The 23,797-nt window shown below is 39.9% G+C and overlaps 2 protein-coding genes and 1 long non-coding RNA gene across 3 annotated transcripts; 2 read left to right on the top strand and 1 right to left on the bottom strand.

Annotated features, from left to right (window-relative positions):
- The first annotated feature begins 1,380 nt into the window (after window positions 1–1,380).
- On the top strand, window positions 1,381–5,816 carry LOC114849448 (lysophosphatidic acid receptor 4-like). The gene is made up of 4 exons (XM_041073648.2): window positions 1,381–1,584; window positions 2,033–2,187; window positions 2,536–2,708; window positions 2,797–5,816. Exons 2-4 carry the CDS (start codon window positions 2,047–2,049, stop codon window positions 3,332–3,334), a joined length of 852 nt encoding a protein of 283 aa, XP_040929582.2. The 5' UTR covers window positions 1,381–1,584; window positions 2,033–2,046; the 3' UTR covers window positions 3,335–5,816.
- LOC129603635 (uncharacterized) lies at window positions 1,616–4,152 on the bottom strand. Its single transcript, XR_008693722.1, has 4 exons — window positions 4,020–4,152; window positions 3,116–3,255; window positions 2,942–3,041; window positions 1,616–1,782 (listed from the first exon to the last, which is right to left on the bottom strand). It is a non-coding gene; the product is annotated as an uncharacterized LOC129603635 (long non-coding RNA).
- Window positions 5,817–8,988: 3,172 nt separating the features above from the next.
- On the top strand, window positions 8,989–11,149 carry LOC129603617 (secretory phospholipase A2 receptor-like). The gene is made up of 5 exons (XM_055505863.1): window positions 8,989–9,052; window positions 9,359–9,721; window positions 9,862–10,263; window positions 10,338–10,408; window positions 10,898–11,149. Exons 1-5 carry the CDS (start codon window positions 8,998–9,000, stop codon window positions 11,015–11,017), a joined length of 1,011 nt encoding a protein of 336 aa, XP_055361838.1. The 5' UTR covers window positions 8,989–8,997; the 3' UTR covers window positions 11,018–11,149.
- The last annotated feature ends 12,648 nt before the right edge of the window (window positions 11,150–23,797 follow it).

Here is a 23,797-nt window from a genome sequence, read left to right as displayed (position 1 = left end):
CATTGCTGGTTGCTGGGCTTGATTCTTCTGTTTTTGTTCGGAAACAGATCAAATCTGTGCTCTTTGACGTAATCAAAGATTGATATGGTATTGTATAAACAAAATGTAAACCTTAAAAATAAAATACAAAAAAGCTTTACATTTAGATTTTTTATGCTTAAATTGTAAAAAGCTTATAATTCTATGGTTTAATATTTTTAGTGTGATTAAAAGCTTATAGATTCTAAAATGTTCATCCAAACACACAAATCTCCTGCTGTTCAACCTGCACATTACTTAAAGACACGTTATTACTTTGTTCAGTTAAAACCAATTAATTCTGATTTTCCTGGTTCTGTTCAGACACCAAGACTTTGCACAGCCAGCCACAATCAACACATCACATCAAACAGCCGCTTTAAGTGTTTCCTGTGAAGTCTGTACATGACCTGAATGGAATCCATCTACTAAACTAAACTAAACAAAACAACTACTACTAAATACTAAACAACACAACATCAATGTTTCTAAATGACTAATGACCTTGAATTTGAGTGTTTTGTACAGTATATATTCATTGGTGTGGCTGATCATGATGTGATGATGTTTTTGTTTCCTGTCTATCAGCTGCAGGACAGATTGAAGGAGAAAGGAGTGAGTGGAGTCACACTGAGGTGGAGGAAACAGCCTGATGGCAAAATCTTTCAGAAGCAGGAAAAACCTGCAGAAGTGAACGATGGATGTTGAGTTAACACATGATAATTAACACATTATCTGTTTATTATATATAAAGATAATAGAGAACATGCAGCTGTAGCTGTAGTAAAATTGCTTCTGCTTCAATATTCTGTAGTATTCTACAGTATCTAGACGAGGCCGTAACAGTGATGGTCTGTGTCTCTGCCTGGCTGCTTCCTCCCGTTTACGTCGTCCCTTGGTGATTTGGTCATTGGTGGAAGAGGCCAGAGACAATGAGGCCTTTGATGAAATGTCTTTTATTGTTCAGTTCAGTTCATTTTTCATGTTTCTGTTTTGTCCAAAACATTTTTATTTGTGTGATTGTTTTGAAGCACAATTTAATAAATCCTGTATGTGTTTATTACTACTTTCGTCAGTTTCCACTCATTTCAAGGTCAATTTCTCTACAGGAGCATCTGGAGATTACAGGTTAAAGTGGGACTCAGACCCAAAACCCTGTGGGACTGGTTCTGGTAAAGAACCAGAGATGGTTCCAGAGTGACGGACGGAGAAAGAACCTGGAACCAACCTGCAGAGGCTCAGAGACGCTGCTTTAAGTCGATATTTACTGAAGCGCTGTTTATCTGCCTAAACCGTAACCATGCAGCCAGTTTCCTGTGTCTCAGCAGAATGTCTGATAAAGGGCCACATGTGACTGATGAAGCGATTTGTGAGGAGGCTGGAGTCTTGCACAAATGTCACATTAGCAATATTTTTTATAAAAGATCTTTAATGCCACTTTAACGTTATCGTTGCAGTGGTTAAATTGCGAGAGTCACACACGAAGAACAGTGTGACTCTGGTGTCACGCAGAGAACGTAAGGCAGCAGCTGGACACAGCATCACCGGTCGTCCTGCGTCGTTCAGGTAACGTTCCTGCTTCACATCGCTGGGTTTCGTATCTTGGTTCATCAGGGGCCTTGACGTGAACCATCAGGTGTTGGTCAGTCAGCAGCTCCACGTGGGGTCTGAGCCGCTGATCCTGTTCCGGCTTCAGTCGGTCCGCTCTGTTTGCTTTGCAGGACGACGTCTTACATTTCCTGGGTATTAAGTGTGTGTTTGAACCTGTTCAGTGGTTTCGGCCAAAGGACAAAGTGTCGTTGTGACTTCAGGATGTTCAGCACATTCATTAGTTCTAGTTCAGTTGAGGAGGAGTCTGGTCTTGTTCTATTCTTGTCTCTCAGTAGAGCAGAAACCTCTGAGTTAGTAGAACTGTTTGTGAGACATTGGATAATATTTAGGCTTCACTTACTGGACAAATGAACAGTTCTACTAGAACTTTACTGACACTTTTTTAAACTCTGTTCTTTTCCAGTTTCTCGATGAAGAATGAATCAGAGTGACTTTAACAACACATTGATGGACACTGAATTTGAGCATTATCTTAAAATACAAATTGTTTCAAGATGGCTGATCGTAACCATCGGCTTCGTCCTGACGCCCGTCGCCATCTTCGCTGTTTCCTCTCTGGTTCGTTTGTTACATCAATAATTTACTTCCTCATGTTGACAGTTGTTCAGTTCACTGCAGTAAGTGGTGACACTGATCTGGTGCTGTCGTCTTCATTCTGAACAAGTTACAGTAGAACTGACTGATAATAAAACTAAGTTATCTCTGTTTAAAAGGCCCACTTTAAACAGGTTAAAAGAGGTATTGGTCAAATCCCAGGTTTGGTAGTAGTTTGGACCTTTTATTTCCTTTAGCTGTGAATGTGTCAATTTGTTGATGTTTAAAGCCATCAGACCATGCAATAACACAAATCACTAGTTGAATGAAGTGCATGCTCACATTTGTGTATTTTACCAATGTTTTTTGCAGGTGAAGAAAGACAACGTTGCTCCGATCTATGTCATCAACCTCCTGGTTTCTGATCTTGTTCAGCTCTGTGCCACGATCATTTTGGAGACAAAATATGGAACTATTGGTTCATTCATGTTCGACTTCGCTCTGGTGGCCAGTGTTGGCTTCATGGTCTGCATAGCTATGGAAAGGTAACTTCTGTACATGTAGACCGTGTGTCCATCATTTCATCACTAGATGATGGTGGTGACCATCGTCTGCTGTGTCTCTGTATTCCAGGTATTTGCTCATCGTCTGGCCGCTGTGGTACCGAACCAGACGAACAGTAAAGATGTATCTGCTGCTTTGCGCTGTGGTCTGGACTTTGGCTTTATCTAACTTGATCTTACGTGTATTCACTTTGAATGTTAACTTTGATTTGTACCTTAAAATTTCTGGCATCTTCCTCCTCCTCCCTCTTCCTCTGCTCATGTTCTTCCTGGTTGGGACCCTTAGAACTTTGTCTGCCTCCATCAGTGTTCGTGCTGAGGAAAAGCGCAGAATTGTTGGACTTCTGGTTCTGGTGCTGCTGATTTACACACTGCTGTTCCTGCCTTACATCATATGTTGCCTGGTCAAACCTCAAAATTATAAGGTATACTTTTTTGCTTTTTTTTTCAGTGAACTTAATCCTGTTGCTGACTTGTTCCTGTACATCTTCCTCAGAAAAGGGGCTGTGAACAAGGTTCGGTTCTGTCTCTGTTGTTGCAGAAAAAACAGAACTAGTCGTCAGTCGTGCAGCGGTTTGAATGATGGTGACACAGTCACAAGTTTGTAGTCAGACAATGAAACATAAACAATGAAATTGTCTTGGTTTGTAGTTTTCATCATTTGTTTAATATTTAGGTGTGATTAGTCTGAGGAGTCAGCTTCAGAGTTAACAAACATCCCATAAAATTTCAAATATCTGCTTGTCTATGGAGACATTTTGTGTTTGTGTGTAGGACTTGGAGTGTTTTAGCTGAAAGAAGAAGGTTTTAATGAAGATTTGTCATTTATTCATTGATTCCAACCTAAAACTGAACAGTTTGATTCGTTCTCTGTCTCTGATTTAATCTGTGTGAGTGAAGCCCACAATGATGTTAAATTTCAACCTGTTTCATTGATATGGAGAAGCTTCAACACGTGTACATGTTTTACCAGATGTGATTTAGCATTAAGTTGATGTTATGTAGCTTTTCACTTTCACCGTGTTTACTCCATCCAGCTTCTGATTGCTGAAACACATCACACATTCATCTGCTGTTAGTAGCTGGTAAATCAGGATGTTTTTCCCTTCCAAGAGTCTCTGTTTCATCTATGAGTTGCTGCCTGCCAAACTACTACTTGGCTTTCTGAGCTTTTATTCTCCTCTGCTTCACTCGTCTGCGCTGTACTCTGGCTCACACAAGTAACCAAGAATTTCAGACTGTGCTAACAGGATGTACAGTAGAACTCGTCTTCTAAATAATCTATGGCACTACCTTCGGCTGTTGAATATTACTGCTGTACCTGTATGCAAGGATGAACAATTGGTGAGACACCAGTTGATCTTCAGCATCCTGGCTCCGCCTCCCTCTCTGCCTGGCCCCGCCTCCCATTCTGCCTGGCTCCGCCCCCCTTTTAGGCTGGTGCTCAAGCAGGTATGGAGAAAACCAGAAAGCACAAATTGTAGTCTGTGAGCCCACGGCAATCTACCAAAGCAGCAGAGAATGACGTGTTTTACATCATCTTCAGTGGCCCTGGTGGATTGATGCAGAGGAATTAAGTGGTCATTTCTCTGCACAGAAAATATAGAGGAATATGAGTGTCGCTTCATTCTTACATATTACTCGACATGTTTTTGTTAACCCCCACTGATAAATGGTGAAGTGTTCCTTTATCCAGAAGTGGAGAGAAAGGCACAGGTGTGTAGAATGATTAATCAATGCTGGTAACAGGTGAGGGGAGTAGGATTGACTGCAAACCAGGAGCATTAACAGAGGAGAGGAGTGTGAGGGAGAATGGAAATAGGCAGTCAGGTCATTCCTTACAGATAGGCAGTAGATATATAATCTGGTTACAAGCTTCATCTCCAGCTCTACTGCAAAATAACAACCAAAGATGATTTTTTCATGTCCTAAAAAGTAAAATCAAATATTAGCGGCATTGCTTTACGCACGCACACTTCAGATTTTAATAATAATGTTCAGATAAAGTTCTAAACTTAAGGCGATGCTCTAGTATTTCAATTTCGAGTTGAGCCTTTTTAATAGCCAGTCTCTTCTCCTCTATTTTGAGCTGTATAAAGGTCCATCTTCAGGGTCACTTTTTTAATTTGTTGTTGAAGATAGACCTTAAACAGCTCCTTTGCTGGCAACTAGGAAGGCATTAAAAATTAATTCTTTTTTAAATTATAAAAAGCATATATTAAAGATTATGCGATGCAGACAAATTCTTACAGTGCTTAGATTTAGGGATGAGGTAGATGGACCCTCATCTGCATTGAAATCCCCAGGAATGTTCTGTGAAAGGACAATGACAATTTGTTACTCTGTAATGGTAAAGCGGGTCATATCTTATGTTATGGTATGTACAGTATCAGACCTCTGTGGATCCAGCAGCACTGTCCAATTCCGTCACAGCAGAAGTGATCTCTTCATCATCATCCTACAGTGGAAATATGCAAGTACACTTTATCTGGCAATAAAACAACAAAAAAAGTAAACACAAATAAAAGGTACCTGGCAACAAATCACTTACACATGTCACATGAGGGATGCACATGACTGTTATCCCTGGAGGGTCCAATAATACAATGCGTCCGTCATCGTCAAAAATCATAGTGACAGAGATAGTAGTTGATTTAAAGTCATAAATAAAATAAATAAGTCATAAAAATGTGTACTCCTGTGGTAAATGTTACTCATGTCAATGGAGGTTCTGTGTGATGAAGTGCCCCAGGAATACCCTCGACCACTGTTCGCCCTTTATTCAGGGACAGAGCCAGCTCCTCAGATGGGGTGAGGGGAGGTGGTGGTGGCCCCACCTGTCTGACGAGCCTCTGCCTTCTTTCTGTTAGCTACATTACAGAAAGACCATGTTAAACATGTTTAATACGTAGATGCTGTAATTGTGTAATCACAACTTACCTTCTAGTAGGATGTTTTTGTGTTTCATTTTGACCTGGGACAGAGTTGCTCCAGAAGGATTACACCTCATAAAACAAGAATATTACTATTATTCAATATTTTTCTAATCTTATGAAATTAATAGTAAAAAAATGTGAAAATTATGTTCCATTTTTCATTACAATAAAAGAGGAGAGGGTAACGTCCGTGTGTTTTTGTTGTGTCCAGTATGTGTTTTAGCGTGTTATTATTTATAGAGTACATTTACTCCTGCGAAGAAGTGATTTTCAGTTCTGGTTAAATATTTAGATTCGTGGTTAGATTTATTTGTATTCTGCATTTGCATTCTCTTTGGTTGTACTTCCCTCCAAGTTTGTCTGTAGGCCTTAGCAGCTGGTTTGTCCACTCATGGTGGGCGTACAGTAGCTCTAGTGTAGTTTGTTCTTTTTCTAATAATAATTGGCTTGAATTCCTCATTCTTCAGCATTAAAACCTCCAACTTCGCCTCTGTGAAATATGATGTATTTTTTGTTGCTTTGGTTTTCTATGGTGACTCGTGAATTTGGCGATCCATTGACAGTGTCTCTATATATACACACCATGCACACGCGTGACCTAACTCTTCTCACGTGTTTTGGAACCGACATACTAAGGGTAAGCAGGTTCTGGGTTAATCAACCAAGAGTTTAGGGTTTAGCAGAAGGTTAAAAAAAACCCTGCTTTCTGTAACACACCCCAGGAACACTGCAACATGTGACAAGAAGGTGAACTGACAATGTGCTGCATGTGATGAAATAGGAGGCCATGGGAACAGGCAGGTCTCTAGAGGCTGGAGGGCAGTTTCTATGTGAGATTAATAATAAGATGAGATAGACTTTATTCATCCCTTTGTAGCAATCCACGTCTGGGCTGAGGTAACCTGACCTACATGTGAACTTAACTCCCTCATTGAAGAGCCTCCACGTCCTTTCCAGTTCCCAGAGATAAGGGACTTCAACTTATCACCATGGTCTCCTCTGTGTGAATGTACAAAGTGAAATACAGATACTCACCTTCTTTACTTCTTTTAATCTGTGCAACATCCATACAGTATATGCTATGTCCACCAGCTACGATGAGGTAGCCTCATTATTGTATTGCATTTTAAGTGTCACAATAGTTTAATTAGTAATGTCCAGATTAGGTCATTTATAATTTGATTTTACTTGCATTTCTTATTCGTGTATGTTTTAGTGTTTACTTGGTGTTACATAAGACAAGACCAGTCATGATGAATTAGATTGAATATTCTATTCATTTAATATTGCTGTTAACCATTCTGACTTCCCTGCTTATTTGAATGTCAAAGTGATCATTACATGTGTATTGTGTTATGGTGTGATGGAACTTTGAGCTTGATGAAAAGAGAAGAGCTTAGTTATCCCAGATTTAGGAGCGATCCAAATCAAATAGTTTGATTCCTGATCTGAAGAGGTGGAACTCTTTACCACTGGTTGAAGTCATTTCTCCGCCCTGCAGTGACCACTGCCCCAGAGGTATTTAAACCAGTGACACCCAAGGCAAAACGGATTTCCCTCTATCTTCAAACTTCTTTCACCTTTTCTTTTTGCGTCGCATTACCTTTCTTTAATTTTCTTTTGTTCTTAAATTTTGTAAACCTAAGTTAAACTTAAAAACACGAACGCACTCCATTGCTTTTGGGCTAGTTTAAGTAGCGCTGACGCTTTGAAACACCTTGGAAAGTCCAGCCTGGCTGACTGTTACTTCGCTGAACCTGAGCCGTCATCATCACAGCGGGCGATGATTCCTGGCCCAGAGGCCGTGGCACCTGGACCAGAGAGGACACGCCTGCGCAACCAACCGGCAACGGGAGACGCTGCACAGCGGCTACAGCTCCAAACTAAGGCAAGACGAACATCTCTGATCCTCTGAGAATTCTGGTGTTTCTCAAAGCGCTAAAATTGAACATTCCAAATTCATTAGTTGTCCTTAGATTTGAATAAGTTAGAGACAAATACTCTTTTCGCTTGATCAAAGCCATCACACACTCATGTCTGACCATTCTTTGTGTTTTCACTCATTGATTCATTCACTGTTCATCATCTCATTCTGATCGTTCTCTCATTTTTTGTTCTGTTTATTTGAGTATTTCCATATTGTTATTCATATATCCGGTAGTGTTAGATTAATAAAACGTTAAAAGGAATCTGGTTTTGTGTGCATTGTTCTTCAGACTTAAGCAGAGGTCACTGAACAGCCACAAGAATTCACGGCGTAAGAGACTGATTTGGTTTTATCACAATAAAGTGGTTATTGTTGTTCATGACTGGTAACTCATTGAATTGACATCTGGTGTTGACTGGATTGACACAAGTGTGGTTTCAGCTTTAAAACAAACCTGGTGCCCCAACTTCGAGGTATATTAACGTTTCTGCATTAATATCAAACTATTAATTTGAATCCGCTACACCTTCGATGGGGAAATTCTTTTGTCTGCAGCTGCAGGAAGACATTAAAGGGGACAAACAGTACAGCAGTAGGAAAGGACAGTAAATAGAACTGACAGCAGTATCAACTATACAAGAAAAAATAAAATACATAATCAAGTAAGTCAAGTAAAATCACCACACCTGGGAAAGAGCTGGCTTTCTGAACCAGCTTGTTGAGTCTCTTCCTGTCTCTGCCTGTACTGCATGAACATTGCCACTTGTGAAAGCCAGGGTGATGGGAGGAAGCCAGTAGCCGGGGAGCCCAGCAGAAGAAGAGACCACCCAGGCAGGGAATCCACCCACCCAGAGCGGAGACTAGACCCCCATACACCAACCGCACCACATACAGATACTTGAACCCATGCACTCTCATATACATGACCACACCCACTTCTCATTAATGGGAAGGGTGGGTGTCTGGCCCACTGGCCGTGGGGCCTCAGGCAGGGAGAGTGCATTAGGAGTGGGGGAGATTTCCAGGAGCACAACCACTGCCACCACTTTTTACACACCTGGCAACTCATCACCAGATCTGTTTGTTTAGACACTTCGAGAGTAGTCTGTGTGAACTGACCATTGCAATGCAGCTGTAGGAGTGACTGTGGTAGATTTCAAGGCAAAGGAACTTCATTACTGAACACAACAGCTGATTCACTGTATAACTGCAAATACTCAGTTATAAAGTCATATTACAGTAGTACTTTGGTGATTACAGTTATTCAGTTTGTGAAAGATGAAACAAGGATCAACAACAAATGACGTGTTGGAGAGAATCATTTACAAGTTAAACCAATAAAACACAAACATAGCAGGTGGTCATGACTATATACAGTAAAGCTTCCTTCTACCATCAGCAGGTCAGCATGAAGATGATGATAATGATGGACAGGACCTTACTGCGAGTTTTTTATCTCTCAGGTCAGTGAAATATTTAATAACTTTTATTTTAACATATGTATATTATTGTTTTTGTCACTGTTGCATTGGAACTGTTAGTTTCTCTTGCTGAGTTGAAAGTCCTTAAAGATTAAGTATAAACCAGTCTGTTTTCAACAGTCACAGTGGTCCAGTTGCTTGTGTTCCCAATGAGAATTCTCTACTAAGACCTAATCGATGAAAATAAAACTGTTTGTGTATAAAAACATCTTTAATAACACTACAGAAATTATCAGAAGCAATTCAAATGTTTTCCATCAGTGTTAATGACTTCCCTCATCTTTTCAGGGTGGTTCATCTTCTCCTCAGGTCTTTACCATGAGTATCACTTTGTTAATACAAATTTGACGTGGAGTCAGGCTCAGAACTACTGCAGAACCACATACACAGACCTGGCAACCATTGAAACCATCACAGAAATAAACCATGTTATCAATACCTTATCTGGTAGCAACTCCCAGGTCTGGATTGGTCTCAACGCTCGTCACGATTGGCGTTGGACACATGACATTTGGGACAAGTTTGTAGATTTACAGAACCAAAACAAAAATGGTCCATTTTTACCGTATTGTTTAGGTCGTAGTTTTTCAACTAATGGAGGATGGTGGATTGAAAACTGTTCACTGGAATATCCCTTTGTCTGTGTTAATGGTGAGAACACAAAAGATCTTCTACAACCAATGTTTTAAACTTCAATGTGTTGTTGACAATAAAGTTTAGTTTGTACATGCGCAAATAGTTATTCTGAAAACTCATCATCACCATCTTGTTATTCTCACCTTTGACTACAGGAACACAGGAGGTTTATGTGAATCAGTCTATGGACTGGTTCACAGCCTGGAGGTACTGCAGAGAGAACTTCACTGACCTAGACTCTTATGGTTACGTACCATGGAACGCCAGCTCATGGTTGTACAACGCATGGGTCAACAATCAAAATCTGAACAATTTGGTGCCATCTAACGTGCGAGTCTGGATCGGCGTTGTTTTTTATCTACAAATGTTCTGGTCTGATGGCAGCAACTCCTCATTCAGATACTGGGATAACAGTACATACACATTTGATGAGGTATGGAAGAACCAGATGAGAGTTGCTGTGGATCTGCAGAGGTCAGGAAAATGGAGGCTACTGCTCCATGATACAACATTACCATTTGTCTGCTATAACAGAGTGGATATGAAGAGTATAACAGGTATTTAGAATCAGTTTTTATATCACAACATTAGAACTACACAAACTCATGTTGTGATTTTCTCTGTTTCTAAGTACTTAAACTCAGACTCAGCTCCTCTGTGGATCTGAACGACCTTGATGTTTATGAAAACATCCTGAAGCAGGTAAATCTCCATAATCCATTGTCCAAGATTGTTTTTTCAAGTTTTTCTGTTTTGTTTGGAAACAGATCAAATCTGTGCTGTATAAGTAATTAAAGTATGATTAATATAGATAAATACAAAAAAGCTTTATATTTAGATTTTTGATGCTTAAATTGAAAAAAGCTAATAAGTCTAACATGTTTCAGTGAGGCGACATCCAAACACACAAACTTCCTGCTGTTCAGTGTGCACTTTAATTAGGAACACGCTCTATTAGTTTGTTCAGTTTTAACCCTATTAAGACGTGCAGACTCAGATTTTCCTCGTTCTGCTCAGACACCAAGACTTTGCGCAGCCAGCCACAATCAACACATCACATTCCAAACAGCTGCTTTAAGTGTTTCCTGTAGAGTCTGTACATGACCTGTTAGAAATTCATCATTTGTACAGTATATATTCATTGGTGTGGCTGATCATGATGTGATGATGTTTTTGTTTCCTGTCTATCAGCTGCAGGACAGACTGAAGGAGAAAGGAGTGAGTGGAGTCACACTGAGGTGGAGGAAACAGCCTGATGGGAAAATCTTTCACAAGGAGGAAAAGCCTGCAGAAGTGAACGATGGATGTTGAGTTAACACACACACAAGATAATAGAGAACATGCAGCTCTAGCTGTGGTAAAAATGCTTCTGCTTCAATATTCTGTATTTTTTGTGTCTGAACAGCAACTGTGTTCAAATTTATAAATTCTGGTGGGAATAAATGTTCAGCAGCGACACCTTGTGTTTGAGTTGCACATTTGTACAAACAGAGTCAAGAAAGGAAAAAAATGGTATAATGTTGCTAATAATAATAATGTTAAGGCGTGTGCATACACATAAATATATTCTTATGCCTATATATATATATATATATATATATATACACAATGTAACTCCAAGCCAATCACACTGTGAAATCAAATTGCCCACTGCTGTGGCAAAGTTTGCTGTGTCTGACAGCGTGGCATGGAGGTGCTACCAGGAGACAGGCCAGTACATCAGGAGGTGTGGAGGAGGCCGTAGGAGGGCAGGAACCCAGCAGCAGGAGGAACAGGAGGAGCACTGCAGTCCTGCACAATGACCTCCAGCAGGTCACAAACGTGCATGTGTCTCGAAACGGTCAGAAACAGACTCCATGAGGGAGGTTGGAGGGCCGACGTCCACAGGCGGACACCGTGCAGGATGTTTGGTATTTGCCAGAGAACACCAAGATGGGCAAATTCGCCACTGACACCCTGTGCTCTTCACAGATGGGAGCATAAAAGTATATTTTAGTCATTTAGATCTAAGATGTGTTATTTTAGTGTTCCCTTCATTTTTGCACCCTGGAGCCCCTGTGATAAACTTTCTATTTGCAGTTTTTCTCCTTTAAGTAATAAGTCATTAACAAACAGTTCTAAGTTATGTTACGATTAATATTCTGACGTTCATTGTGCTGTCAGTCATCACTCCTGTACTGTTTTCCAGTGACTAGACAGGTTGTGGTCGTGACGGTCTCACTGGACTCCACCATCAGCTTTTTTTCATGTTTGGCATTTAGGCAATTTTTTATAAAACACAATAAACAGGTTCGGGGAAAAAAACCAGGGAAACAGTAAGTTAACAGTTAAACTCAACAAAACTGCAGCTGCTTCACCTCTGTAGCCGTCATCTATTACTGAACCGCAACTCACATTCATTGCTCATTCAAGGGTTGTTGATTGCTGGAGCATACAGTTATAGCACTTCAACACGACCACCATTTTTACTGCAGTACAGTAGTGTCGCCACCGCGCAACGGGTGCGTCCCCGACTAAGAATTTTTAATCCTTCAGCAAGCTGAAAAAAATCAGGGTGCTAGTCTCGTTTTAACCACCAGGTGGCGCAAAGATGTGAGGTCTGCACATTAAGCACAAAAAACAATGTCATGGTATCATATCATTAAATATATAGTAGTTCATTTTCAAATATTATAGATTATTATGCGTCTTTGCTCGCTAGTGCGCGCTAGTCTTCCCGAAGCTGCTAATGTCTTTACACAGTTCCCAGGCCAGCCGAGGGACACAGTCCCTACTCTAGCCAATCCAATCCGACAATATAAGTATAATAACATGAAATAGAAATCTATATTTATTGATCAATCTATGTTATAAATGTATTTTATATGTATATCTGTACTTGTCTTCGGGTTGTTGGTCATGGAAAAAATACAAAACAAACTGGATTTTCGTTTCGTTTCGTCCTCTCTTGATATGAGCGACAAACGGAATTCAAGTGTTGTTGTTTTTTCGACACAAGGCACGGAGTTGGATTTAAAGCAGATTTTTTGTTTGGAAAAAAAAGCAGAGAATGAAAAAATAAGTCGTTTTAAGTTGGTGGAGAAACCAAACTCTTAACGCTTCAATGCAGTTAAAACAATGACATTTATATATGAAAACTAATTGCTGTAACGGCTGACATTTTTAAGTGCTACGACTGTATTCTCCTCAGGTCAGAGGAGAGGTACAACCACTCACATTTATGGGCAGTTTATTCTCCCTAATCTGCCCAATTGCATGTTTTTGCACTGTGGGAGGAAACCCACGCACCCACTCCCCACCAACCCATGTGGGGAGATCTCTAATGTTACAATGTTAACAGTTGGCTCCATTGTTCATAACCTAGATGCAAAATATGAGACACAGGACCAATAAGTAAACCTTGTGCACACATTGTGAAAATGCCATTTATATACTCAAATACATGCAAACTGAGCATCTCATCTCAGTGTGTTTCTGTGTAAGAATAAAAGGACATTACCCTGCCTTCAAAGTTCAAAGTCAAAGTTCAAACCTGAGTATTTGTTATGAGTATGTATTATAAAAGAAAACCATGGCTTTCCTTTGTTAATTTTATGCTGATGTCAAGGTAATAAGCTCCAAAACCCAGTAAAACACAACCAGTTAAAAAAAAGAGCCAGAAAAATCTAATATCTTTGGAAATTACAGTAGATTGTTTCTACAGTTAGATTTAGAGTCAGACTGGGAAGCTGTATTTATAATTTGGCCAGATCTAACTCGCATACTTAATCTGAAATCAATACTAAGTCATCACGTAACACAAGGCAAACAAACGCTTGTGACAGAAACCAGGTCCTTCTGTCTCTCTACACTTTAAAGCTGTAATCTGTACATTAAACCTAAGGTTAATGTCAGATGAGTCTAAAAGGATTCTCAGTAACCTGCTTTTTTAAATTCCATTTGAACTGTAAATGTAAGTAACTCAAAACTAATTTGTGTTCCTAAGCTGCAGGTACTTTGAATATCCTGTTGCTTTGTAACCACCTGTTCATGATACTTTGTCATTGTTGCTTAAATCGTTTGCGTATTTTCAAACCTCATGTACAGTGTTTATAAAAACTATAAATTGATTTCTATGTACTATGGGCCAACAGCATTGAGCCTGACTTTGCTGAAAAGTTGCCTGTACAGTGAGTGTGACTGATTTTATGTTTGTCTTTATGACCCTGAGATGAACCAGTGAACCAGTCCAGGGTGAAACCTACTGTAACTCTCACCTGAACCACAGCTGGGACAGACCGCAGTCCGTAACTGGATGTTTTGTATTCATTAAATTGTGTGGATTCATATTTAAAATTATTTAAAAAATGTCAGAAAATGACAAAATTTATTTGTCAGCTGCAGGAAAAGCGAGTCAACGTGAAATAGATAAGAGAACACCCTGGTAGTGAAAATTAACCACAAGGGGAAAGGAGCTGATGTGACCTATAATGAGTTAATAAGTTACCATGATATACTGTATAGATATATGTGTTTCTCACATAGAGCAGCTCCCTCTTGTGTCTGGATGATGCTGTCAGTTAGTCAATGATAGTGCTGTATGACCAGAATGGGCAAACCAGGAAGTCGACTTCAAAACAAAAGCATTAAGTCAACCATCAGTCTGCATGTAGGTTTGTCACTTGAAAGCTGTAAATGGTGGAATCTACAGTAAAGACTGAAGCTTTTATTTCTCCCTCCAATATCATAGTACTAATATACTTTTCATAGATTGATCATAATTTTATATATATATATATATATATGTTCATTCAGTAGATGCGACTGTTTTCACCCTTAATAAAAGCCCTTAAAGCAGCTACAGTACAGTAGCTGCAGTAGTTCTGCTTTATGTAATAAGTCATTAACAAACGGTGCTAAGTCACGTTACCATTAACATCCTGCTGCTGCATTAACTCATAGGTGTTGCTGTTTCTTTGGCTTTAATATATAAATATTGTTGTTAGTGACATCACTTACTTCTATGATGTTGTACTGGTCTCTGTCTCCTGTCATCCTCCCATGTGGACACCAGGTGTCCTCATCCACACACCTGCACTGTTTCACAGTCTCCAGACAATCTCACTGGACTGATTCATCAGTTTTTACAGTCTAACAGCGGTGAGATGAAGGACCTGTGGTAATGCTCCTTCCTACACTGAAGATGGATCAGTCTGCTACTGAAGGAGCTGCTCAGAGCTCCCACAGTCTGGTGCAGTGGATGAGAGGAATTGTCCATGACAGATGTCAGCTTGGTCAACATCCTCCTCCCACCCACCTCCTTCACAGAGTCCAGTGGACATCCCAGAACAGAGCTGGTTTTCCTCAACAGATTGTTCAGTCTTTTCCTGTGCTGGTTACAACGTACAGTAATGCATAACAGAGGCTAACACAGAGTCATGGAATGTCCTTAACATGTGCCTGCACATTCCAAAGGATCTCAGTCTCCTCACCAGGTGGAGGCGACGTTGGCCCTTCTTGTACAGGGCACCACTGTTATTAGTCCAGTCCAGCTTATGGTTGAGGTGAACACCCAGGTATTTAAAACTGTCCACAGTCTCTATGTCTGAACCCTGGATTTTCACCGGTGTGTGATGTGTTGTTCTCCTCTGGAAGTCAGTCACCATCTTCTTGGTCTGACTGGTTTGGTCACACAGCCAACGATGGCTGAGTCTGAGAACTTCTGGATGTGACAGCTGTTGGTGTTGTATGTGAAGTCTGAGGTGTAGAGGGTGAAGTAGAACGGTGAGAGCACCGTCCCCTGAGGGACTATATCACTATTAATAATAAAACACCTCAAATTATTTGAGAATTCTAAGGACAACAAACGCACAATGCCTCAATGATTCACAGAAGTATATCACAGATCCCAGAGGGTGTCTCATGCAGCACTGCAGGTCTGTTATTTGAATGCTGACTGGGAGATCAGATGGATTCACGATGAATGGCGATTTCTCCAGTTCACCAAAGACCTGAAAGCGCTGCTTTAACCCCTGTAACAGTCCTGTTATTTTCTCTTTGAAGCGCTTCATGTCTGACACATCGTCGCACACACAGGGAAAGCTCATCCACACTGGCTGCTTGACCTACTTGCTGTGTCCCGGTATAAACAGTTTGCTTACACAATGGCTACTGCGTCACCGAATTTACAAAATCATCTCACGACTCGTTTGCAGGCCAAATTCGGCCCAGGGGCCAAATGTTTGACACGCCTGATGTAGCAGATGTAATATTAATTTAGCTGAACATGGTCTGTCTGGTATCAGCAGAGTTCGTGACTAACAGCAGATCAGCTACTTTATGAGGGATGACCACAGAAACGCCAACAGCTTTTATAGTGACACGAACGGATCCTGATGGAAAAACAAACCAAACACATTTCCCTTTGTCCTCAGTTAAATGTCTCTTTTACATGTTCTCACCACATGTAAATCAGAAAACTCATGTTTTAGTCAAAGCTACAAAGAAGCTACTGTTCAAACACAGCAGATTTTTAGTTTCTCCAGGAAACGTCATGTTGCTGCAGGGGTGAACTGTCTGTTAGCATGTCAACTATAAGAGCAAGTCTGTTCTAATGTTTAATTTCTGGTTCTTTTATTAAGGAAGAAATAAATTAAATTAACATTTATTTTTTATTTTTATTGAAAGGAAGATGAAGTTAAAAGAATTCATAAATATTTGATTACATCTTTCACCAAATGCAGGGCAGACTAAAGGAAACTGACACATTAAAGCACAAAGAAGAATCTAACCAAGACATTCACAATAATTTCTAATAAATACTGACAGCTCCTCATAACTGTTCTGTAAAAATATAAATTGCTCACACAATATAATATAAAGCAGAAGAAGGAAGTACATTATGTGGGACAGTTGACCCTATAAATACTATACAATATAATGTTAGCCTTCACCTACAGTACTGCTCTGTGTCCATCTATAATCTAAACTCATGTCAAGAGCAAATTATTTGGGCAATCAGTGTCTGATCCTGCTGTCAAAACACATTTTCCTTTGTTCTCAGCCAAAGTCCATTTACATGTTCTCACATGAACTGGGAAACTCACAAGGAAGCAAATTTTTACATATCAGAAAACATAATCTGCAGTCGCTCTACTGAGCTTTGTAGCCTCCAAACAAATATTCATGTTGTTGCAGTGCACTAATGTGTACAGTAATATAAAAAGGCCTGTGTTATTTTACATTACTCACATTAACAATTATATCAAACTTCATTATGACTTTGTTACTTACACTCACTCAAAAAATGATTCCTGGTTCCTCTGTTAAGAAAGAAATTTTTTTAAAAAAGGTTTATTATCAGACCTGTGACTTTTCTCGTGTTATTTTTTATTTTTATTGACAGGATGATGATGTTAAAAAAAATAATAAAATTTGACCATACAGTATCTATCAGGGCAGACTGAAAGGAAAAGGAGTGACTGGAGTCAACCTAAATGGAAAGAACAGCCTGATGGACCAGGGCAGTTGAAGATGAGATAACAAGACCTGGACTGTGACAGGTTCAAAGTTTGAAAATGATGGGTTTTGGCTAAATGAAGAATCGGTGACTTTCCAACAAATGTCTGCTTTGATCCAAAATAAAAGCCTACTAAACAAATCATAAACATGTCTTTTTTCAAACACATTGTTAAAATATAACCTTTTGTTATAAAGGTTATATACTGAAACTGTCTTTTATACAGAAATGTACAATTAGAAATATTTTACAATTGGTATTTTAAATGATGAAATGAAAAAGGATTAAAAAAAACAATGATTATAATGATCATCTTAAGCGCACTATTTATCCTTTTAGTCATATTAAATGTCCTGATGTTTAACTGGAGATGATTATTTTTGTTATTAGATTAGATTAGTTATTTTTTTTGCAGTTTTTATTCTGCAAGAGTAGTGTGTGGTGTGAACTGACCACTGAAATGCAGCTCTAGGACATTTTGTTTTAGTGGGTACGAGTTAACAGCATAAAACCGGAATGATCTGTTGAGAAAAAAAAGTAATTTACATAAAGTTACTGTAGACCAATGAAACACAAACTCAGCAAGTGCACATAAACGTATGAAGCTTCCTTCTACCATCAGTAGATCATTATGATGATGATGATGATGGACAGGACCTTTCTGCAAGTGTTTTATCTCACAGGTCTGTAAAATATTTATTAACTTTTATTTTATCGTCTGTATATATTTTTTTCTCCGTTGTGTTTAAATCATCATTTGAGAGATTTAACCCATGAAAATCAAACTGTGTCCATGTGTAAAAATATCATTCATAACACTATAGAAAATATTAAAATCCACTTAAATGTGTTACATCAGTGTTAATGACTGCCGTTATCTTTTCAGGGTGGTTCATCTTCTCCTTAGGTCTTTACAATGAGTATTACTTTGTTAATACACCTTTGAACTGGACTCAGGCTCAGAACTACTGCAGAACCACATACACAGACCTGGCAACCATTGAAAACATCACAGAAATGAACCATGTTATCGATACTTTATCTGGTAGCAACTCCCCAATCTGGACTGGTCTGTACGTTCAGAACTATTGGCGTTGGACACATCAAATTTGGGACGAGTTTGTAGATTTACAGAACCAAATCAAAAATGGTCCAATTTTACCGTATAGTTTTGGTTATACTTTGTCAGGTAGCGGAGTACAGCTTTTTGAAAACTATTTCATGAAACGTCCCTTCATCTGTGCTAATGGTAAGAACACATCAACATCTTCTACAACCAATGTTCTTGAAATTCAATAGATGCTGTGGAAAGTAAAAGTTTGTTCTGTACACGTGTAAATAGTATTTCTGATAACTCATCATGATCATCTTGTTATTCTCACCTTTAACTTCAGGAACACAGGAGGTTTATGTGAATCAGTCTGTGGACTGGTTCACAGCCTGGAGGTACTGCAGAGAGAACTTCACTGACCTAGACTCTTATGCTTACGTACCATGGAACGCCAGCTCATGGTTGTTTACCGCATGGGTCGACAACAAAAATCTGAACAATTTGGTGCCACCTGGCGTGCGAGTCTGGATCGGCCGTGTTTTGTATCCACAAATGTCCTGGTCTGATGGCAGCAACTACTCATTCTCATACTGGGATAACATTACGTTTTACCCTGAATGGCGAGACACGCTGCATGGTGCTGTGGACTTGCAAAGATCAGGAAAATGGAGGCTACTGCCAAATTATACAACATTACCATTTGTCTGCTATGACAGAGTGGATAAGAAGAGTACGAAAGCTATTCAGGTTTAGTTACATTACAACATTACAACTACACAAACTCACATTGTGTTTTTCTTTGTTTCTAAGTATTCAAGCTGCGACTCAGCTCCTCTGTGGATCTGAACGACCCAGATGTGAATGAAAGCATCCTCAAGCAGGTAAAGCTTGGCCATCAGTCATTATGTAAAGTTTTTGCCGGGTATGAGTTTTGTTAAATGAAGAACACTATTTGAAGTTTGAAATCACCAGAATAGGATTGATGTTGTAATATAGAAAGAAAATACATACATTAAAAATAAAAGGAAGATTTTATTCATATCTTTGGTGCCAATAATTACATAAAATAATAACATTGTAATTTTATATTGTTTAATCGGTTTTGCATTTAAGGAAGCTGCTACAATTGAGGAATTAATAAATAAATTAATGGATTAATTAATAAATACATTTACTAAGATCTTAATAATTAAACAGAACCAAAGTATTTAGCTATGCACTTTACTTTTAGATTTACAGAGTTCAGCCTGCAGATAAACCTGCAGCTCATTCTGCATGAGCGCTGCATGAGCACAGTCAGGCAACATCTGAAAACACAACATTCCTGCCTTACTCAACCTACACATAATTTAAGGAAGCTAATGATTATCGCTAGAGTATAGCTCATTTGTTCTGAAGTATAGGCTCAGTGTAGAAATCTTCATTTGTTTATATGACACTATAAAGTTCTTGTCTTCCAAAGTCAATTTAGTTTTTCTTTTTACAATCAACCAATCATAGCTATTCCTCTGTGGTTCCAGTACTACTGATTGAATCAATGGTCTTTTGCGGCCACAGATTATGGTATTTACAGATACTGTATGTATATAAATATTTCGAACTTCATATTGAATAAGGTAAACAACCGGCAGCAGCTTTCCTGTGATGTTCTTATAGTGTTTCCTGTGGAGTCTGTACCTGACATATTACAAATGTTATCACTCACACAGAATCAATCTACTAAACAACACAACATAAATGTTTTTAAATGGCCTGTGTGATTGGTATATATTCATTAGCTGATTATTAAAAAAAGGTTTCTCAAAAAATAGATTCTTTCTGTTTCTGTCAGGTGCAGGACAGACTGAAGGAGCAAGGAGTGAATGGAGTCACACTGAAATGGAGGAAACAGGCGGATGGGAAAATCTTTCACAAGGGGGAAATGAACGGTGGATGCTGAATTAGCATTTGATGATTGATACAGTTTATTATGTATAGAAAAGAGAAACATAGAGAACATTTAACCAAACATTTAGTAAAGTAGCTTCTGCTTCAATATTCTGTATTTTTTGTGTCTGAACAGCAACTCTGTTTAAATCTGTTTAAATTCTTGTGAAAAGAGTTCAGCAGCGTCACCTTGTGTTTGAGTTGTAGAATTGTGTGTAGTTTGTAGAATTAGAGAAAAGAAATATTAGAAAAGAAGTATTTCCCTGAGCTTGGACGTCAGGACACACGCTGGTGGTGTTTCTCTGTGTTACTGTCAAACTGAATGCTAGAAAAACCACAAGATTGTGCTTTGATCACAAAACAAACTGTGTCACTTGAGTCATTTATCACTTCTCACATTTGTATTTATGGATAAGACCAACGAACAACCAATATGCAGCAAAGCAGCAGAAATGCAGTGTGAATTCAAAGGCAGGTCAAGGAGGCAGCATCTACTGTAAGCGTGGGTTTAGTTTATCTGAGGGAGGAAAACTCCTGCATCACATGTCACACAGCTAAACACAAGGCACACGGTGACTGCTTGTCTATTGCAGTCCACACGTTCAGCTCCTGCTTGAATCGCATCTGTAACAAGCAGACGTTACAGGACACCAGTCAGAATCTGCTGTATGAAGTTCACTAAAACCTTCAGCAGGCAACGAAGACCCTGCAGCTGATGACTCCACCAGCAGAGCAGCACAGAGTGGGCTCAGTGATGCAGGCGTCTACAGGCTAGACTTCACATCAGAACCAACATCTCTAAACCACAAATGTCCCTTTGAGGTTGTAGCTGAAATAAAACTCATACAGTATATGTACATACTGTACCTCATATCTCATATACTGTATATACAAATCTCAGTTGTTTCAGTCTTTGTAGCACTTAATGCCAAGTAGCATTTACTTAAGACTTTTGTTTACTCGTGAACTTGTTTCTGATTACACAGGTCAAAGGTCACTTACTGCATGAGGACAGTTACCTTCAGTTATTCAGAATTACAAAGGTGCTGGAGCCTGAGGGAAATTAACAATAGCAACATAAAACAAACAGTGGATTCTTCAAGCAGCTTGTCTAGTCTGGAGGTTACAAGCATTTCGGTATTAGGCTCAGTAGTGTGTGTGTGTGTGTGTGTGTGTGTGTGGCCCCCACGTGCCTCTATGACCTCCCAAAAGGTCTGAGCATGCTCCTGATGAGGTGGAGGATGGTCTCCTGAGGGATCTCCTCTCAGACCTGGACTAAAGCATCCACCAACTCTGGGACAGTCTGTGGTGCAACGTGGCATTGGTGGATGGAGTGAGACATGATGTCCCAGATGTGCTCGACTGGATTCAGGTCTGGGGATCGGACGGGCCGGTCCATAGCATCAATGCCTTCGTCTTGCAGGAACTGCTCACACACTCCAGTCACATGAGGTCCAGCACTGTCTTGCATTAAGAGGAACTCGAGGTCAACCGCACCGGCATTTGGTCTCACAAAGGGTGTGAGGATCTCATCTCAGTACCTAATGGCAGTCAGGCTGCCTCTGCAGAGCACAGAAATGCCACCCTCACCATTACCTACCCACTGCCAAACCGGTGAAATGAAACACAAGAGAGCCTCTAGCGGCGCGAAGGCCAGTTGCCACATCGTGCTGTAATCTCAACCCCCACCTGTGGACGTCGGCCCTCAAACCTCCCTCATAGAGTCTGTTTCTGACCGTTTCGAGACACATGCACGTTTGTGACCTGCTCTGGGTCATTGTGCAGGGCTCTGGCAGTGCTCCTCCTGTTCCTCCTTGGAGAAAGGCGGGGCAGCGGTCCTGCTGCTGGGTTCCTGCCCTCCTACGGCCTCCTCCACACCTCCTGATGTACTGGCCTGTCTCCTGGTAGCGCCTCCATGCCACGCTGTCAGACACAGCAAACTGCCACAGCTCGCATTGATGTGTCATCCTGGATGAGCTGCACTATCTGAGCTACTTGTGTGGGTTGTAGACTTCACATTCAAAAGTGACCAAAGCAAAGGAACTGAGAAGTGGTCCATGGTTCCCACCTGCAGAACCAGTCCTTTTATTGGTGGTGTCTTGCTACTGTAATTGCCTAAAATTTCCACCTGTTGTCTATTCCTTTTGTCAGTCATTGTTGCTTCCTAAGTGGGCAGTTTAATTTCACAGAACTGTGATTTGCTCGGATTTACATTGTGTTTAAATGTTGCCTTTATTGTTTTAAACAGTGTGTATTAATATTGGTGTCAGTGACTCCAGTTACTCCTATAATGTTGTACTGGTGAGATAATTAGTCCAGTCTGTCTGTCTCCTGTCATGACCCTATATAGCCACCAGGTGTCCTAGTTCACACACCTGACCTTCACTGTCCTGACAGTCATCACCTGTACTGTTTCACAGTCACTGGTCAGTTTGTACTTTAGACGTCTTTCGTCCATCTCGCTGACACACACTTACCTTGTTGTTTTGCATGATTTTATTACTACTATATTTACTGTTCATCTTTTTCATCACTGGTCTGCACTTGTTTACAAACTGACACATGGTGCCAAAAGCTGAGAAATCTTGAGAATTTGCTGTCTTCTATTGTAATCATAGGTATAAACATAACAATGTCATCAGTGTCGACAAAAGAGCACAATTTTAAAACTGTTTGAATCTGTGCATAGACTATATTACATTAACTTAAACCTTAACAGCATCTACAGACGATTAACTGGTTTAACTCTTACTGTATGCCTCCCTCCAAAAAACTCCCTTTGGAGACTCTCGTGGCCTTTTTTGCCACACACATAAAAACTGCTATAAAATCATCAAAATATTTCTTTTTGCTTTTTTGGCAAATCACTTAAACAACTTCAAACCTGAAGAGGTGCTAAAAAGATGACCTCTTGACTTTGTTGTACACCAAAAACATAAAAAACCCCAACTGATAGCGTGTATATTAACCTGAAGCCCAAAGACAAACATGCAGCTTGGCTGAGGGGTCATTTCATTAGTGAGCAGAGAAGGAGTAAAAATGATTTCATTTTACTGCAGAAGAGGCTTTAGAACATGCACGCACACACTCTCCCTCATGCTTATTTATTTGATGTGCTCTGTAACTTACACATGGAAATTCAATCCCTGGATATTTCTGTTTCAAAACTGTTTCTTTTCACATGTTCTGTTGTGTTCTCTTTGTTGGTGAAGTTGCAAACATGTTGTAGCGTCACGATCCAGTTCTAGTTCTGCTTTTATTTTGTAAGGACTTTGTCAGCCATGTTTTGGTTCCAGTTTCCATTTCCTGTTTTATTTTGGTAGCTCTCCCGGTTTCTGTTTCTGTTCTAGATTTACTTCCTGTTTACGTCACGTCACAGCTGTTCCCTGCTTCACCCGGTCATTATCCACACCTGCACTTCATCAGTAATCAGTTCACCTTACATTTAAGCACCACTTCTCACCCCAGTACCTTGCCAGATTGTCGAGTCCTAGTACCACATTCCAGCGTTGCCGTATACTGTAGCTAAGCTGTTGCACGATCCTGTCCGTACCTCACCGCCGATTCCTGTCAACACCCTGTCTGTACCTTCGCCTGGATCTACTGGTAATGTTGC

Source organism: Betta splendens, chromosome 2, assembly GCF_900634795.4.
Source record: "Betta splendens chromosome 2, fBetSpl5.4, whole genome shotgun sequence".
Taxonomy (NCBI): domain Eukaryota; kingdom Metazoa; phylum Chordata; class Actinopteri; order Anabantiformes; family Osphronemidae; genus Betta; species Betta splendens.
The sequence above is the reverse complement of the archived record's forward strand: the minus strand, read 5'-3'. Positions and strand labels throughout refer to the sequence as shown.